Raw genomic sequence first — 18,150 nt, forward strand, 5'->3', positions numbered from 1 at the left:
TATTTTTCTTTTCGTCGTAGCTAATTTTTTTAATACTGGAAGCATTTAAAAAAGACATTAAATATAATATAAGATTAATCAGGTAAATCTTTTACTTTCGAATAAATACCTATATCGTAACATTAAATAAATTAGATTGCAGATTGAATAAATGAATAAAAACAAAAATACGTATTAGTATGATATATCTATAAGCTATAAAGATGGAAAAATTGTAGTAGCACTTTTTTTCGTAATATTTGTGCCGTTCAATCGAATCATTCACAAATGGTTTACAAGAGATAGTGTAAAAATGAGGATATACTCATAGATACACTTATATATATAGATTGCTCGCTTTTTATAAGATAATGAAACTTTTTAGAAATTTAAATCGTTTTCATTGTTATTATCGGTAGACTCTTTTTTTGAGGCTATCATATTTTCCCATTGCGCGATAAGAGTGCTTCGACGTCGTGGATTAGGCTGTAAAATCAATTAAATGGACATTTAATGTATTACTAATGCTATAGCAATTACTAATACTATAGTACTACCTAGTAACAAATGCTTCAAAAATATTAGTGTATACCTTATGTTTTCCTTTTATTTCTTTCTCTACTTCATCCTCGTTCAAAGTATTCGTAGATGTACCACTCCTTAACGAGCTCGAACCATCGTAAATGTCGGAATCGTTATCGTTTCCAATATCTAGAAGGTTCGGCTGAGATTTGGCCAGCATTTGTGACCGCATTAATCTAAAAGAATACATAATCGTTTGTCGTTTTGCATTATAAGAATATACAAATTATCACTAAGATAATTTACCTCGATGATATATTTGCTCCAATAACGCATGATTAAAAACACGATTAAATTATATTAATATAAAGCAATATCATATTTTGTTATGTAATATATAATAGATATTAGTCAGACTAACAGAATAATTATATAACGTTCATCGTTACAATGAACGGAAATAATGTGAGAATAATGTATAAAATTGGTATATTACCTTAATTCGTTTTCTCGTTCCTTCATCTCATGCAATTCTTTTTGAATCTTTTCCTCCACAGGAACGTATCCCTTTCTAACCGGAGGCTTTTTAGGTTCGTCATCTGGTTCAAGTTGAATCTCTAGACCTCTGTTGAAAGCCTTGATGCTTAACGGATTAAGCGTTATAGCCGGTGTAGTCGTGGGCGGCGTTAATGTGTCGTTAACCGCAGATTTTGGTTTATAAATCTTCCCTCGAGTGGCCAGGAACCTGTGCATCAACCCTTTCTGAATAGGTGCTGTTGCAAAACGCAATGGTGTCGGTGTAGTGCGGCTGGATATCACTCCATTCGTCATCTTTGGCTTTAAAGGTTGCGTAGATGGTGCCAAGCTGACCGCTTCTAAAATTTGTGGAGTAGATGTTGTTCTCTTCAGCTTTCCCGAAGCTAAAGCTTGCGGCATGCGTCGCACCTAAAATGTAGAATTAGTTTTCTTTTGTTATTTTAAATTTCTTTCATCATTGCTTGATACAGAAAAAAGAATTGAGAGGATATTAGTTTGTCCAATCAGAAGATAGTTCTAATAAGAATAACTGCATTCGAAATTTGCTATACCTTCAGAAAAGAATTGTACTACATAGAAATGTGGAAACGACCTTTCTAAGGCATAATAAATGCACTATTCGTAAACGCAAATTATACAAGAGTTCCTTTTTTAACCATTATTATCAGCAGCACAATGGTTGCGTCACTAGCATAAAAGACAGCTTCATGGAAAATAGCATTACAATTACTTCAACGTATTAGTAGATAAGATAGTTTCATCGAAATCCTGGCCGCATTATAAGAATTAAGTACACTCATGCTGTTTTACGAAATAATTGGAAAGCACACTTCTTAATGATTTTAATATCCCTTTGTTGGAAGAAAGTTGATAACTATTCCATACTATGCGAATTACCAACATTTCTTTAGCTGTAATTAATTTCTATAATTAAATATTCTAATGTAAATTTTACATTTTGTTCTGAAATCTCTTACTAGAACTTATAATTTTCTTGCAGTATGGTACATATTGAAACGAATATTGTTTATATCATAAGATTGAAGCAGTGCACGCGTCTGGAATCGCTAAATCAATAATCGCATATATAATCGTCCTCGCCACTCACGGACATCACAGTCAGCCGATACATTTGGTCCTTATAAGGACTACGTCAAGCTACTTACTCTTTCTTTCTTTTGTCCGTTCAACGACCTTGAGCATGGTCGACACGAATGTAAATATGTACACGTAATGCTCACCTGTGTGTGTGTATGCGTGTATTGTACATGTACATAGTATACACATATATTTATATATGTGGAGTTTTCAGCATACCTTGGAATCCACAGTCTCGTGGGACGTGGTCTTAATGCTGCCCACGTTTCTGAGCTCGTGCTCCCTCTCTGTGACCTCTTCGATCTCCTTCTGTATTCTGTCTGTCGCCTTCTTTAGCTGCTCCAACCTATGCTCCGCCTGCAACGAGACAAAATCATGTTAACGGCGAGTTTCATCTTTCGCAAAAGATACACGAAGTAAATAAAATTTAGAAGTTTAGAGAAACAACCATTTGGATTTGACAAAATTAAATAAAGTTTGTTGTAATATCGGCCCCATGCATTAACTTTTTTATTGTTTTAAGTATAGACTCAACTTTGATGGACGAACAGCGGTTTCTCATTTTTCCATCCGAGAATACACTTTAATTCTACCTCATGACGAACGCAGTTGCATTCACGGAGACTCGCGTAATTATAGAAGCTGATGTGTTTAAGATTGTTGAATTAATGATGGTGCAATCTGACCCCTGAACCTCGATTCTAATTCCAATATGAACCGTGTGACTAGTCTAAACACTGACCTCTGAAGGTCTTCGCGGTCTATGAACCTTCCTGTTACGCGATCTACACGCTTTGATCCTCTTTTTCACCGTACGAAGATAGCAAATAAAAGAAAGAAACGACTGAGAGGAGAAAAAATACACAGACCACGAGACAAATCAAATTCCAGGCTACCTTGCGTCGGTCGTCCCGCTAACGGGAAGCGAATTCCAGAAAACTAGCTGAACACGATTGCCATACGATTAACCTGTGCTGTTCATCTTAGCTTACCGATACGATTCATCAAAACTTTTATAGTGCGCTTTTAGGTAGGCTAATTAGATTTCCACGTATCATTAATGTGGTGTGTCTGTACAAACTACGACGAATAAAATCTTTCTAGATAAAAAAGAAAAGAAGAAAATATGAAAGCTACACTGGTGATACTTCTCAATCTATTTTCCCACTGCACACACGGTATTATAAAGTTCTACCTGACATTATTTAACATATCTATTGTAAAGTCAGCGAGATGAGTGTTTTCACGGTATTGACTCTTATGATATCGGTGGTAACGTGAAACAATACAAGTCCTTTTGTTATGTTTGTTGCGCAATTGTAGCATTCAATACTTTATCTGACCATTTTTAATTAGATTTTATCATTTAATTCCATAATGGATAACTGTTTTTTAATTTCGTATCGCGTTAACACAAAATAAGAGTGTGTTTTAAAATAGACGTACACTCGACATAATTTGGAACATCACGTCTCCCTAAATTACGAGGACCCATGGATTGAAGCCAAGGTCGATTTTGTTGTTGATCGATGGATTGCCGACGATATCCAAAAACGGATGTCGCTTAGATGGCTTTGGTGATTTTCTGTGACTCAGACACCTCGATAGGGCGACGATAACAATATCGTCGTATCTAAAGATTCCAGATTCGATAGAAAGCATTTTTACTCAGCTCGCATTATTGATTTTTATTTGCGACTTATATCATGAATCCCGTGCATTGTGCTAATTAATCATCTAGTAAAAATGCTTAAGCTATAACTTGACATTCAAACGTTTAAAGGCATTTGATTGTTCAATATTGCTCAATAGCTGACCAATGCTCGCTGTATTTAACCTTTCCAACAAGTTTTTGTCATTCAAACAATTCCCATGTACGGAAGAACAATTCCTTCAAATAGAAGTCACAGAGCGCGAGGAAAACACTACGTATAATTAGAAACGAAAGGAACCATTTCATCGGTTTGGACGTACAGTTTTGCAGTTTCATCGCAGCCTCCGGACGATAGAACTCGATCAAATCAATTGTTGAATTTCACGAATTCCGCTCACTACGGGTTACAGCGTTGGCTATTCTCAGAACAAGGATCCAGCGAGCCCGTGTTGGTTTTGTGGCTCGCGCAGAAGGAAGCAAACTCGCTCAGGTGTTTCGCCCGCACTTCCGCGTAGGAACCGAATATTACTGAAACGAGTTCTTGAAGGGTTTCCAGGTGAGCAGCTGTAGCTGGGCCGACTGTCTGGAATGCTGCTCATTGAAAACTGAACGGCTGCTAGCGCACGGCTGTTTAACTGTAACCCGTGCCTGTTTCCTTTCTAAAAAAATGGGTCACCGATCATCTTCCTGCCTCTCCTTTCTTCCAGCGGCGTAAAATCCCATCAGCCGTCGTTTTCATCTGCGTCGGTGTCCGACTTAAAATTCCTGCCCGTTGATGCACACTCGATTTCGACGAAGGATAACGAACTTCGAGGTCGCCCCTGAATCGAGGATACTCTTGACAAATGGTACAAAATACGCAGACCCGTTTTGCTTGGTAAAAATTCTTGGCAATCTGATAATCGCACGTTTCATATGGAGTTAATAGTAACTAGATGTCTGTGGATGTTCCGAGTATTTAGATTTACTGCTGTAAAGTCAAGAGAAACTTAGTTTATACGATGCTTGTGAATTATAAGTTGAATCGTAAGTATTTCGTTCTATACAGTTGTTATTATTGCTACCACTATGTATAGCGGAACAAATGCAGGAATTGCACCATCGATAGATGTAAGTATTTCCTCGAATGGTAGTATCATTGGGATTGCTGAAAGCGTCAACAGCTGTTTCAATTTTCCAACATATACCTGCCGCCAGAACATCTGTCGAACCGCTTTTGAAACGAGACTAACCGTTCTACAACGAACATCGACCTACATACCATATACGTATCTAATTAAATTAAAGAGAATCGATGCAACTGAGAAAAGCGACGTACACCGTATGATACTATACCGGCACGGTAATTACACCCCGGGGAATTAATTAAAATATCTGAAGCGCGATTGATTTACAGGGAACACCACGGTATTCCCTTGCCTCGTGGTCAACCATGGGCTACGTGATTCGTCGTGTGAATAAAAAAATCCCTCGTCCGCGTATATGCACATCGAAAAGATGCACGATACCGGTTCCTCTATGAACGCGCGCAAGTGCAACCAAGAGTTACCAGCCCGATAGTTTACATTCGGATTACTTCTTTCCATAAGCTTGTCACCTGCGTTAATCACTATTCTCGTTAAAAGGCTTCTCTTGTGAACTCTCATACATGTTTGTAATATCAAGAATATCCATTTCTAATGATTTTTATAGAGCGCCTTTACTTTGCTCTTGTCATTGTTTAGCGTTGACACTGGTCAGAGTATTGAGAAACTTGTTAAATGCTGTAGCAAAACTAAAAACAAAGATTAATTTCATTGAATGTTTATAATACTTATTTTACATTATTTTATATTGTTACACACGTTTTTAATGTAGTATGAATATTCGTTTACACGTAGAAAAAGCTGTGTTAGATAACACAAGGTAAAATTAGAAGCAAAAGTACCTGCGAAAGATTTCTTATCCTTTCTGCTTCCACAGGTAACCGAAAATACTTCAATTGAAACGAACCTGAACAAAGTAACGGCTTCGAATTTAATTAGATCTTTCATACAATTTATGAAATGAATGTTCTTAATTGGTTACATATAAATGTATTGTTCTATATACAACTCATCTGTATCGAGAAAATTGTCCTTTTTGCGAGAAAGCGTCGATCGAGTACTCGCACATGAAAATCGAGTACAAGCTAATTTAAATAGCCGTCTGACCAGTCTCTCGAGAGCAGCACGTTGACACGTGTGAAATCCCGCAGTTTTCATTTGGCTAAACCACTTTGGAGTAACGCAGGACGATCTCGTTTAAAAGCTGTCCAGATGAATAATTGTTTAATACCGTGACATTTTCTCTCCATGTTACTTTCTCGGCTAATTAATCCGTCGATTCATTTGGCGCTGAGAACACCTTGTGTTCAATCAGCAGCGAAACCGAGCACGCACCAGTGTTCCACAAGAGAAATCAGAAATCCCGTTGATGTATCCAATTATCGTATGAATATACCGCTTTTCTCATTGATTCAAACGGGTAACATCTATCAGATATAAACATTGCAATAACATCATTCAAGCGTCAGGTGTTAAAGTGCTTGAAACGGCGTGAGCGAAAAAAATAAGTCAATTTTACCTTGCCGATCCTAACGTCAATCGCACGTATCTCTATATGTATATAGATTGCGCGAACAAACAGTGGTTTCCCCTTATTACACGTTTTATCTTGTTTCGTAGTTATAGTCGTACGCATTGCTTACTTACCTCCATTTTCATCGTTGCAGTTGACTTCGGGATTTTGCAGCGAGGGGCGAACACCAACTAAACCTTTTGTTAGGCACAATTTCGATCCGCTTATCTGATCGTGTACGCAAGCGACTAACGTCCGTATCTATTATCATGCCGTGCAATTACGTCACCTCAACGAATTTTTGTTTTCCCCCCTTTCCTCCGTACGTATCCACCGTGTATCGATAATAGAAACAATGCCAGAGGAATATCTCAGCCCGGTCGATTCAGAAAATTCAAACCGGTCCCCTCTGTCAACGACCGCTCTTGTGAACCGATCAGGCTTCGACTACGACCACGCTAGACGGCATCGAGCCGCGAGAATCCTCTCTGTTCCCTCGCGTGGAATGGCGCCACGAAGATTTCGCTATGCTACGAGCGATTTCCACCAAGTAATTTTGATTCGTACACCAGGGAGGATCTCGCGTGATTTACAGGACGAGAGAGCGTGGATTGTGTCTGCCGCTTGTGGCTTGATTCTGCTATACACCTAACCAGATTGGTTGAAGAAGAGAGAAAGAGAGAGTGAGAGAGAGAGAGATCGAGGTGAAAAGCCGGTGTGCGTTACCACGAAACGCGGGATGATAGTAACCGGTGAACCTCAGTTTTGCAAAAATTAACTCTTGACGCTTGAAACGCGCGTTTATTACTCCATCGAACACGAGTATCTCTATTAGAATTTTAAGGCCACGAACTTATAATCGAGACGCGACCGAACTACACTCGGCGACTGCCATTTTACCCGTGTGACCTTGTTCCCCAGCCGTTCTCCGAACAAAAGCAACAGAACCGAGCAGAACATTGCATCCAATGGAAGTTCTTTCTTTCGTTTCGGTTTATCATGTGTGTATATACTTATCCTTTCGCAATTTCAATTGTTGTTCGCGGGACCGTGTCGGTTTTTCTTTCTTTCACCTTCACTGGAAATGACTGGAATCATCTTGCCGATGCTTTCAATTTTGAATTATGCGCGCACCTCCTAGAAAATGTGATATGTGTATATTATAGAAGTCAATGATGATTCCTTTGATGTAAGCGGTTTCTTATTTAGCTTATTTGTTAAAGAAAGGATTACATATTGATATTAAAAGTAAAATATACCTGTCCCTCATGTACGGTTTAAGATCTATTTCAATTACAGTTGAAGATGTATACTGTACTTTGTCTTACATACAGAATATTTAAGGCTAAGTCTTACACAAAGTCCGACTCACCAATTTTTGTTTATTGTATGTAGCTATTACAATGTAAAAGTATGTATTTGTCTACTGGTTTAATATTGCGCAACTTCTTTTAAATTCAATTTTGCCGCATAACTAAACGCAGTTGTGATTTGAGCGCCATCTGTATTCTATGTTTTTACATTTTTTAAACAGAAGATAAATTATTAATAATATTTAAAAAGAAAATTTAGAAGCAGATACGATTAATAATTCAATACGTTGTTTCGTAAAGTTAAAATTTGTACGCACATACACATACATATAAAAAATTAAAGATAAATTTGAAATATCGTTAGGAAATTTTGTTATGCTTGTGCCATTCGTGGTTTTTGTAAATAGATAATTGGGAATTCAACGGAACCATTATCACCATTGGCTATTTCTCTTTAAAAATATTTTTTCGTAACATTTAACCAATGGAACAATGCTTTAAATTCTCATAATTTTATTATTACCAATCAAAGAAATCTGTCCTTTGTCTTTCACATCCAACGAGTATGTAACTTGAAAAGAGTAATCGTATGTAACACATGTATTTTCTGCTTCTGCATAGAATCATAGACGTGTAATAATAACATATGTATTAATCGCAACTATATAAATAAACAAGCTTACTGTTTCGTCATAACTTTCCATGTAATTACACATAGATATTTTTAAATGCATTCTTTTCATCTTACTACATATATATTGAGTGTTAACTATTTTTTTCTTTATTTTAGTAATGTGTATACGTATAAAGATGTAATTTTTATTATGGTCTATCATGAAAACGGAGATAGTCATGCTACAATGAGTAAAGAACAATTTTCTCCAGTTACTAGTAAGTATCTAGCTTAATTTTCTTCATATATTTATTAATTTTTTATAGTACCTATGGTATGTAAAAACAAATACATTATTTTTAAACAAATTCATTATCATATGGAAGGAGAAACGAGTACAAAAGCATCTGTTCTGTTCAATTTATATTACAGAGCTTTCACCTGGGAAAGCAACGCAAGGAAAAAATTTAACAGGTTCTGCCCGTCATATGCGAGATTTAACGGCAGATATTCATGCGAATATACAACAGTGGAATACACTTCATTTACAAGGAATACCATTGTTAGAAAATATAACTCGAGCAAAACAAGATGACTCATATTCTCAAGATTTGCAAGAACTATGCGATAAGTTGGAAGTTATTTGCAATGCATTGGTAGCGTAATTCTCATGCTAATCTTTTTTATTTAATGTATTTGATATAAAAGAGATATTTGTTCCATATCATTTTTGTTTAGGACAACATTGTAAAAGATCTTGGCCAGATTGCACATCAAATGAAAGTAATATCATCCTTGGAGAATAAAAGTGATAAATTATTCATAACGTGGCCCACTCTGAAATTCGGTAAAGATTATGATTAGATTTCATCTATGAGACATGATATAATTTCATAACATGTCTTATCAATTGTAATTATTTTTAGGGCAAGTAGCAGAATTAATACATAATGCATATTCTTGTGAGGCAAAAGTAAAACGTAAAATCTTGGAAGATGTTGCACATTATTACACAGAATCTTGGAAAATGTTGTTCCTTGCCAGCTGGGTGCATCAGCCATTGTTGCCAAAGAATCTTACAACATTTTTGGAATCAATGTTAATAGAGACTGGGCATAGATAATTAGAGTTATGTTGATGTAAATTTTGGTAAGTATTTTTCTATTTCAAAAAACAATTCAGTGTTTACAATAATTATTTTTTTTTGTATTACATCATAACTTACAACTATTGAAATAAAACAAAAATTAACAGAAAGATCATTTATTTGTGGCTGTTCAAATACCATTTGTATAATTTCACAAAAGAAAAAATGAAATATGGAATTTAAATATATAAAGTTAAATTTAAAGTAATTTATGAAATTCTGTTTACAATTGGTACCTGAGATCACAAAAAATTAATATGATTATATGACAAGTGTAAATTATATGGTTGTTGAAAATACAGATTGTAGAAAATGTATCTTATAGATACAAGGAACCAAACCTGCAAAATTAATGCATTTGTGATTAAATATAGTTGTTCTAATGTTACTAGTGCCATTAATGTTTAATTATATCAATAATTTCTTGTATATGTATAATACATATTTACAGATAAATACAAAATTAATCATTTTTGCTGTACATAAATGCTATAACAATGTGGATGGAATTATATTCTCAGTGTTTAAAATATTTTCAATGATATATTATTTTATACAAGAGCTGTAAATAATCCATTCTAATTTACTGTCACTTATAATTTCTGAAATCATTATGTATATTTATTTTTTATACCTTGTTTTTAAACAGCTATGTGTATATGTGTAATCATTGATACAATATAAATACGATATATTTATTTTAGTCATCAATTTATGAATCCAGGTTTTCTGTTTAAAATATAATAGTAGTTGTAGGAAGTTAAAATTGAATCATACAATTTGTGCAAATTCATTTTTGTAACATAGTAACTAAAGAAAAAGAATATTAATAATATATATCTTGTTGATTCTACGTTAATAACTACAAGAAATTGTATTTACAGAAAATTATTCTATACTATTTTATATATAAATGTTTTATACTACTTAATATGAAATTCTGGTAGCTCTCTCTCTGTCTCTCTTTTCTTTAATTTTTTATTTCTTGCATTATTATATATTATGTATTCTATCATTGTCTTCAAAAAAACTGAATCTAGATTGAAAGTATTGGTTTCACTACGTATATGGTTGCAACGATTATTTGCTAAAAATAGAAAAGTTATTTATGTGTTCAAATAAAAATACGTTTCATGTTGAAGACAATGCAACAAAGTAAACATTCTCCATATGAATTATACATTATAGACAATAAATATAACAGAAACAGTCTTATTTACATACACATACCAGAATATAAGATATTATATTACTTTACTGCCAGAAATCCTCATTTAATTATGAAAACTATAATATATTAATTGTGATACTGTCAGAAGTCCTATAAAAAAATATCTACACCATTGTGTAATTACACATATACAATTTAAATTGTATAAGTATGATATTATTATACACTATATATATTCTTTCAAATTTTTTAGGAACATCTTGTATGTAATTATACAAGAATCAACTTCTAGTATTTCTATTAAATTCTTCACTTAATGCTTCGAAATCGAGATCTGTATCTAAATTCGAATTGTTTGGTATCAAATTATTCTCTAAAATGTTATCTGGCATAATATTTTTTAGTCGTTCAGATACTAGTTCATCAACTAAATTCGATTGATCTACCAGATGTAGCTGTTCAACTAATTTTTCATCGATTAGTAAGTTTTTGTCTATTACACCGCTTGTATTTAATATATCTAAATGTGCAATGTGATCATACTGAGCTATCTTTGACATATCTAAATTTTCCGAACTGCCGAATATATTAGTATCACAATTACTAGAAATTATTGGTACCGTATCTTGAAGTATAGGTAGGTTGTCTGAAATTTTGCAACCAGAAGTAGTAGGCATTATTTTGCAAGAACCTGTTTCTAATGACGCGGACTGAGTCTTTACGCAATTTATATCTAACGAAGTCATAGGAATAATCTTAGAAACCAATTTTTGAAATCCTTTTACAAAGTTTTGAGATCCATTCTCCATATTATTCAAATCGTTTTGCATTTTTTCATAATTTTGCGTATCTTGTTTCGAATAAGCTTCCATAGCACCATTTTCTAACTTAACGAAACCCTGTTCTGTTGGTTCCAATTTTATGAAAGTTTGTTCTATATGCTCTATCTTCGATTGGTCATAATCGTTTTCGACTTTACAAAAATCGGATGATCCTAAACTGTTTCCTAATTTCGAAAAATTGTCTTTATGGGACTCTGTTTTTTGACAATTCGAAACTTTCGGTGAAGTAATATCCACTTTTTGAAATCCAGGATTATCTGAAATCTGATTTTGAATCTCCGGATTTGAAATCAAAAGCTTTGAGACATTGTTGGATTTATTATCCTCTGTATTATTAACAGGACTGGGATTTCTTCGCATTAGCGTTAAAGCTGATAACACTTCTGGACAAGTAGGATTTGTTACAGACTCGCTTCTTCTATCACTTAAAAAGTCTGAAACACTGAGATCAGAGCTTTCAGAAAATCCACTAGACATTCGTTCCTCCATATTTTCCTTACCATCTTCAGAATTATCTATCTTCTGAAGTTTAAGGGGTGGCTCTTCATTTTCATATGTAGTACAAATAGGAGTATCAACCTTTTTTAAAGCTTCATTATTAATCTTATATAAACCTGGATTAAGACCTAAAGCGTCACAAAGTGATTCTTCACTGATGTCAATCAAATCTTTGTTCGATTCATTATCATTATTTGCAATTGTCAACATTGCTCCAGCCTTTTCTCGTATTTTTTCCATTAACTGTTTCAATTCGTCCAAAAAATTTCTTACATTACTTTCAGACTTTAGCACTAATAAATCAAATAAAGACTGTGCGTTAAGTACTGGCTTTGCAGCTATTTTTATTATTTCGAGATCTTCACATACAGAAATTGCTTCCCGTAATTTTATCTGACGTCTCTCTGACTTAGCCTCTGGCGTAACATATGCCCAAGGACCTCGCTTTTTCCCTTTGCGCTTCAAAGGATCTTGTCCTCCATTTGGTTTTAATTCAGGTTCAGGTGTTGGTGGAGGTAGTTGTTCCGGACTTCCGTGGTCAGGATGCATTTCAAAATGCCTTGCCATACGCGTGCGTCCTAGATATATTTTATTGCAAGTAGGACATCTAAAATGATCTGATATTTTTCGTTTCGGTACTTCTAATCCTGTTAATAGTTCTTTAGGTGACTCTTCTTCTTCAAGTTTGTCATTGTTAGTATTATAATCACTATAACCACCATCAGAATCATCTAGATCAGGTTGCAGAAAATCTAAATGATGTAAATGTTTGTAATCTCGTACCATATGTCTAGGAGGTCGAGAAAGTCTACCAGATCGTGTTCTAGCTACAACTTTTTTCCTTTCATCCTGAAGAGAATATTAGTACGTTAAGACCATGAAACAGCAGTAATATGCAAAATATTATACAGCAATCTACCTTCAGTTCTTCCTGTTCTTCATCAAGAATTGGTGGTGGTTTAGGTGGAAGTAAAGGTCTTATAGCACTCTTTTTTGGTCTACCTCTTTTTCCACCACGATTTTTTAATAAGTTACCTGGATTTCTAATCCGTAAGTCTAGATCTTCAGGAAATACCACCCTGAATATATATGTGGATTCTTTAGATATAATATATTGCAATACATAATAAGTGTATATACTGACCTATATACAACTCTCTCATTTGATGCAGCTGCTTCTTGACTGCGTTGTTGTAATACGTGTGCAATTTGTTTTAATTGTGTTGGTGTTAAACGTTGCATACTAGAATAAATAAATCAACATATATACATATATATGTATAAAGTTATTATAAAATATAACATTTGTTAAATCTTAGTATCGCTCACATACCTATGAAATGTTTGACCTTGCTGAACTATTTGTATTGGATTTTCGCTAGAACCTAATGGCTTAGACACGTCTGTAGGTTCATTTACTATTGTCGTAGATTTGATTGGGGCAGGCTTAGATTTCTTACTCACTTTAAGATTTGTGCCATTTGATACAATATTCAGTTTCTGTTTAGTGGTTTCATTCTGTACTGATTTAGTAGATTCAAATGTACCACTTTGTTGTATTATAGGTGTTTTTTGTGGAGTGTTCTGTGAGTTATTTGAAATGTTAGCAACATTTTGGGTTGCAATAGTTATGTTCTGTTTTGTCGAGTTATTAAATGCAATCTTTGCTTGTGGTTTTAAAATAGATATAGGTGTAGAGGAAATTTGGGTTGATTTTAAAATAGATGCAGAACTTGTTGTTGCTGTTTTCAAATCTTGAGTTTTGACAATCGATGCGGTACGAAATACGACTGGTGTATTAGAATTGGCTATAGTTTTTGGTATTCCAGATGTCCCTGTAGTTTTTTTGCCAACTGCAGCCTTTGTTTTAAGTAGTTGAGGTGGGATTTGTACAGATTTCAAAAATTGTGCAGGAATAGTTGTAGTTACATTAGTATTGTTTAGAATTTGATTTGTTTTTGGAAGCACAGTTGATGCACCTTTTAGCACCGGAGTTAAAAATTGCTGAACATTTCCCCTTTGAAGAGGCTGTGATGCTTTTACAATTGGAGACAAACGTATTTGCGAGGTAATAATATTCTGTGTTGCTCCAGATGTGGAATTTACTATAGTATTTGAAATATGTGGCGCACCAACGGATTGATTCTGTATTTCACAAGCACTGCTTAACAATTGAGAAGTGCTTAACAATTGTGCAGATATACCACTGGTATTTAATAACTGTGCTGTTATAGGAGTAGCTTTTATTATTTGTGGTGACAAATTATTTAATATTGTAGCTTTTGAAAGTAATACAGAATTAGAATTTGAGTTAGCATTAAGCGAATGTACAGTATTAATGGAATTAACGGCCGTATTAGTAAGTTTATTTGAACTTTGAAGTAGTCTAATGTTTTTAGTTGGTTTCAATATAGTTTGTGCAGGTTTTATGATGAATTGTGAAGATGGTAAAATCACTGGTAATTTTTGCAAGATTTGCGCTTGAGAATTAGGTATCGTATTAAGTTGATTTTGTGCTATACTATCTTCAATGGTATATTGCAAACTGTTATCATGAATATTCTTTACATCCGTTTGTATCGTGTGTACTTTGGGTTGTTCCAAAACTATTGTCTGTGTACCGGAGCTTTGTTGAATTAGATTATTCTGATGTTCCATTATCTGTTGCGACTCATGATCCTGATTGTTCAAATCTATTTCTTCTAACGACAAATCATTCTCAACTACTTGGTTCTGATGGTCCGTTTCAGAAACCTTTTGCATATGCCACTCTTGAAAATCGATACATTCCGTCTTAATCAATCCATCATTGGACTTTTGTACTTCTTCAGGTTGATAACTTAACTGATCGATTGTTATAGAATTCTGGGGCGATAATGAATTTTGGTCCTGTATGTTAATGCTGTCTTTCGCAGAAACATTTTCTTGTATGTTAGAGGCAGCACTATCTTGATCTTGTTGATACATAACCTCTTCGCCCGAGTTTACCTCGAAGGTTAATCCTAAGGCCGCCGCTTGTTCCGGAGTTAAGTGAATCGTTTGAGAATCATTGTCGCCGTTTTGCAAGAACGCGACGAACTCGTTATCGTGATCGTCATCGTCGACAACTTGCTGGAACGCTTGCTGAAGTAAATCGGAAGCACCAGTAGAGGATGCATCGTTTGTAAACACACTGGAATTCGAAATTTCTGCCATATCCTAATTTTCCTAACTTTCTAGTTTATTAAATATAATTACACAAGAGTGGCGATCACTTTCATGTTTTCTCAATAATATCTTGTACGATTCTTCTCCCAGATGATCTCTTTTCCAATTTGCGTTTATCTCATTTCGCTGTACACGTTTTTCGCGCAAACAGAAACACATGAAATACATGAAGTCCGCCGCAGGTGCGGCAGAGAAAATGGCGGCAGGATCAGTCCGCTATAGTTGTACGGTTGGCAATCCACGTTTATGTCTGTTTTCATCGTATCGTTTACTCGATAGTGTATAGTTGCACGGTGTATTTCTTTACACGCTTAAATTCCAAATCCGTATCGCGCACAATATATTTCTACATTTGTTCGATTTGCACTATATTCATTCTATGAAAACATCTAAACGAGATTATGATTCATTGACAAATAACTTGTTAACAGATTTACATGTGCAATGTCATTCCAGTGTGTCGTAAATATGTACAAACTTTATGTACGATTCTTTGTTTCAATGATTTGAATGATTGAAAATGAATATTTATTTTTGTGTGTCAACTTGGTCATATTTTAGTCCAATCGTCACTTACGTTGATATTGTATCAAACAACTACTGTGTATGATCTATTATAGTTCCACGCAATTGTGTACAAAATTATATAAAACTCTACTATTGTATTAATAATTAATTGTAATTATTCTGCAGTGTGTTTAATGTATAATTATATTACAATAATATTGTAAAGTTTTGTGAAAAAATAAAATACATTTTTGGACATAAATATTAAATAAATAAGATATACATAATACGAATATGGTAAGTGTTGTTAACAATTTAATTTCCTATGTTAATAACTCAGCTCATTTATAGATAAACTAATGTTGTAATTTATTTATAATTCATTAGCTCTTATTTAATAATGAAATTCCTAGATAATATTACAATGTATAATAATATTTAAGATAATTGTTTGAAACTTTTAGTTAGTACTACATTGTAAAAAGCATTTAGAAATCTTAATGATTTCATTAGTTAATTTTAAGTATGTATATCATTTATTATGATATTTATATTAACAAGAACATTGTTGTTTTAGGATGATGATGATCAGTATCAAACGGGTTATGATGTAGGTTCGTTTCCTAAAGATTTTGGATATGCGCCGTTTGATGGGGAAACAGAAGGATCTATGGATCCGCTAGCAGGAGAACAAAAACCTAGAATACTCTTAATGGGTCTTCGAAGGTATTTAAATATCTAAAATATTATTAAGTGCAATTTTACTAATCTAAAGTGATTAATCATATTAAACTACATATTGACATTAATTTTAGGAGTGGAAAATCATCAATACAAAAAGTAGTTTTTCATAAGATGTCACCGAATGAAACATTGTTCCTGGAAAGTACAAATAAAATCATCAAAGATGATATAAGTAACTCTAGTTTTGTTCAGTTTCAAATTTGGGACTTTCCAGGACAAATTGATTTTTTTGATCCTACTTTCGATAGTGACATGATATTTGGTGGGTGTGGAGCATTGGTTTTTGTTATTGATGCTCAAGATGATTATATGGAGGCTCTTAATAAACTTCATTTGACGGTCACTAAAGCATATAAAGTTAATCAAGCGATCAAATTTGAAGTGTTTATACACAAAGTTGATGGTTTATCCGATGATTGTAAAATGGAAACACAGAGAGATATACATACTAGAGCAAATGATGATCTTGCAGATTCTGGTAAACAAAAAATATATTAATAAAGTATCTTTATTTCACAGCTAATAAATATTCATGTCAATATGATTTTAGGATGTGATCAGATACATCTAAGTTTCCATTTAACATCTATATATGATCACAGTATATTCGAAGCATTTAGTAAAGTTGTACAAAAATTGATACCACAGTTACCAACTTTAGAAAATTTACTTAACATACTCATTTCAGTAAGCAAGCAATATGAATGTATATGTGTTTGCCATAAATTTTTATAAAATAATATATAAATTTCTTACAGAATTCTGCGATTGAAAAGGCATTTCTATTTGATGTAGTATCTAAAATTTATATTGCAACTGATAGCTCTCCTGTAGACATGCAAAGCTATGAACTATGTTGTGATATGATTGATGTTGTTATTGATGTATCTTGCATATATGGGTATGTTCTATGAACATTTCCACAATGAGAAAATGCACATTATATAATATTATATACCATATAATGACTTAATTTTAGATTGAGAGAAGATTTAGAGGCTGCTGCATTTGATAATCAAAGTTCTAGCTTAATCAAATTAAACAATGGTACAATTTTATACTTGCGGGAAGTTAATAAGTTCTTGGCTTTAGTCTGTATTTTACGCGAAGACAATTTTGACAGACAAGGTAATATCATTTTTCAACAAATTTATTAATAAGTACACTGGGATATTATTATATATAATAACTGTATTATATATAACTGAATTATGTAATGATTTCATATTTAAAATCTATTTTTTCCATTTGTAGGGGTAATTGATTATAACTTTCTTTGCTTTCGTGAAGCTATACAACAGGTTTTTGAATTGCGTAATAAAGCTTTAACTACTACAAATGTTAATAATCATTCAACACCACCTATTAATTTGAGTGAAACTGCAAATGCTCCTACTGTATCGCAAAGTGGAACGATGGGTCAAAACGGTACTGTTGTAATTGCACAGAGTTTTGCGCAAAGTAGAATTTTCCTTTAAACTTTCATGTAAAAAAAAAATATTTCGCATGTAATTTTTCACCTTTATTTTTACATACTGGTATCACAATCACGTTATCCATAATTTAATTTCATAAATATTTACTTAATGCAAGATGTAACTATTTTATTACTTCTTATCAGTTTTTTATTGGAATTATATTAAACAGATTACATACACGTGTATATATAATTATATAAAAATAAATTATTGCTACCGAGTAAAATGAGAATTGAAACAGG

At 33.5% G+C, this 18,150-nt stretch overlaps 4 protein-coding genes across 8 annotated transcripts; 2 read left to right on the plus strand and 2 right to left on the minus strand.

Annotated features, from left to right (window-relative positions):
* Positions 1-74: 74 nt before the first annotated feature.
* On the minus strand, positions 75-6,663 carry Mdu (mitotic spindle positioning protein meduse). Of its 3 annotated transcripts, none has more exons than XM_076896977.1 (5): positions 6,523-6,663; positions 2,356-2,493; positions 998-1,446; positions 572-737; positions 75-465 (listed from the first exon to the last, which is right to left on the minus strand). In XM_076896977.1, the coding sequence occupies exons 1-5, from the start codon at positions 6,532-6,534 to the stop codon at positions 361-363; spliced, it is 870 nt and encodes a 289-aa protein (XP_076753092.1). In that variant the 5' UTR covers positions 6,535-6,663; the 3' UTR covers positions 75-360. The 3 variants fall into 3 exon arrangements, with proteins under 3 accessions (XP_076753092.1, XP_076753094.1, XP_076753093.1); XM_076896979.1 differs by lacking the exon at positions 6,523-6,663 and adding an exon at positions 5,388-5,513; XM_076896978.1 differs by lacking the exon at positions 6,523-6,663 and adding an exon at positions 4,111-4,399.
* Positions 6,664-8,414: 1,751 nt separating this feature from the next.
* LOC143424728 (cyclin-dependent kinase 2-interacting protein-like) lies at positions 8,415-9,437 on the plus strand. The gene is made up of 4 exons (XM_076896990.1): positions 8,415-8,592; positions 8,747-8,970; positions 9,053-9,161; positions 9,241-9,437. Exons 1-4 carry the CDS (start codon positions 8,430-8,432, stop codon positions 9,435-9,437), a joined length of 693 nt encoding a protein of 230 aa, XP_076753105.1. The 5' UTR covers positions 8,415-8,429.
* On the plus strand, positions 9,327-18,131 carry Ragc-d (Ras-related GTP binding C/D). Of its 2 annotated transcripts, none has more exons than XM_076896961.1 (7): positions 9,327-9,463; positions 16,264-16,412; positions 16,502-16,908; positions 16,981-17,117; positions 17,189-17,331; positions 17,410-17,558; positions 17,685-18,130. In XM_076896961.1, the coding sequence occupies exons 2-7, from the start codon at positions 16,357-16,359 to the stop codon at positions 17,906-17,908; spliced, it is 1,116 nt and encodes a 371-aa protein (XP_076753076.1). In that variant the 5' UTR covers positions 9,327-9,463; positions 16,264-16,356; the 3' UTR covers positions 17,909-18,130. The 2 variants fall into 2 exon arrangements, with proteins under 2 accessions (XP_076753076.1, XP_076753075.1); XM_076896960.1 differs by lacking the exon at positions 9,327-9,463 and adding an exon at positions 15,948-15,983 and having other exon boundaries at positions 17,685-18,131.
* LOC143424658 (uncharacterized) lies at positions 10,640-15,374 on the minus strand. Of its 2 annotated transcripts, XM_076896869.1 has the most exons (5): positions 15,210-15,374; positions 13,306-15,144; positions 13,117-13,215; positions 12,892-13,051; positions 10,640-12,821 (listed from the first exon to the last, which is right to left on the minus strand). In XM_076896869.1, the coding sequence occupies exons 1-5, from the start codon at positions 15,230-15,232 to the stop codon at positions 10,914-10,916; spliced, it is 4,029 nt and encodes a 1,342-aa protein (XP_076752984.1). In that variant the 5' UTR covers positions 15,233-15,374; the 3' UTR covers positions 10,640-10,913. The 2 variants fall into 2 exon arrangements, with proteins under 2 accessions (XP_076752984.1, XP_076752983.1); XM_076896868.1 differs by having other exon boundaries at positions 13,306-15,370.
* Positions 18,132-18,150: the final 19 nt, after the last annotated feature.

Source organism: Xylocopa sonorina, chromosome 6, assembly GCF_050948175.1.
Source record: "Xylocopa sonorina isolate GNS202 chromosome 6, iyXylSono1_principal, whole genome shotgun sequence".
NCBI classification, from domain to species: Eukaryota; Metazoa; Arthropoda; class Insecta; order Hymenoptera; family Apidae; genus Xylocopa; species Xylocopa sonorina.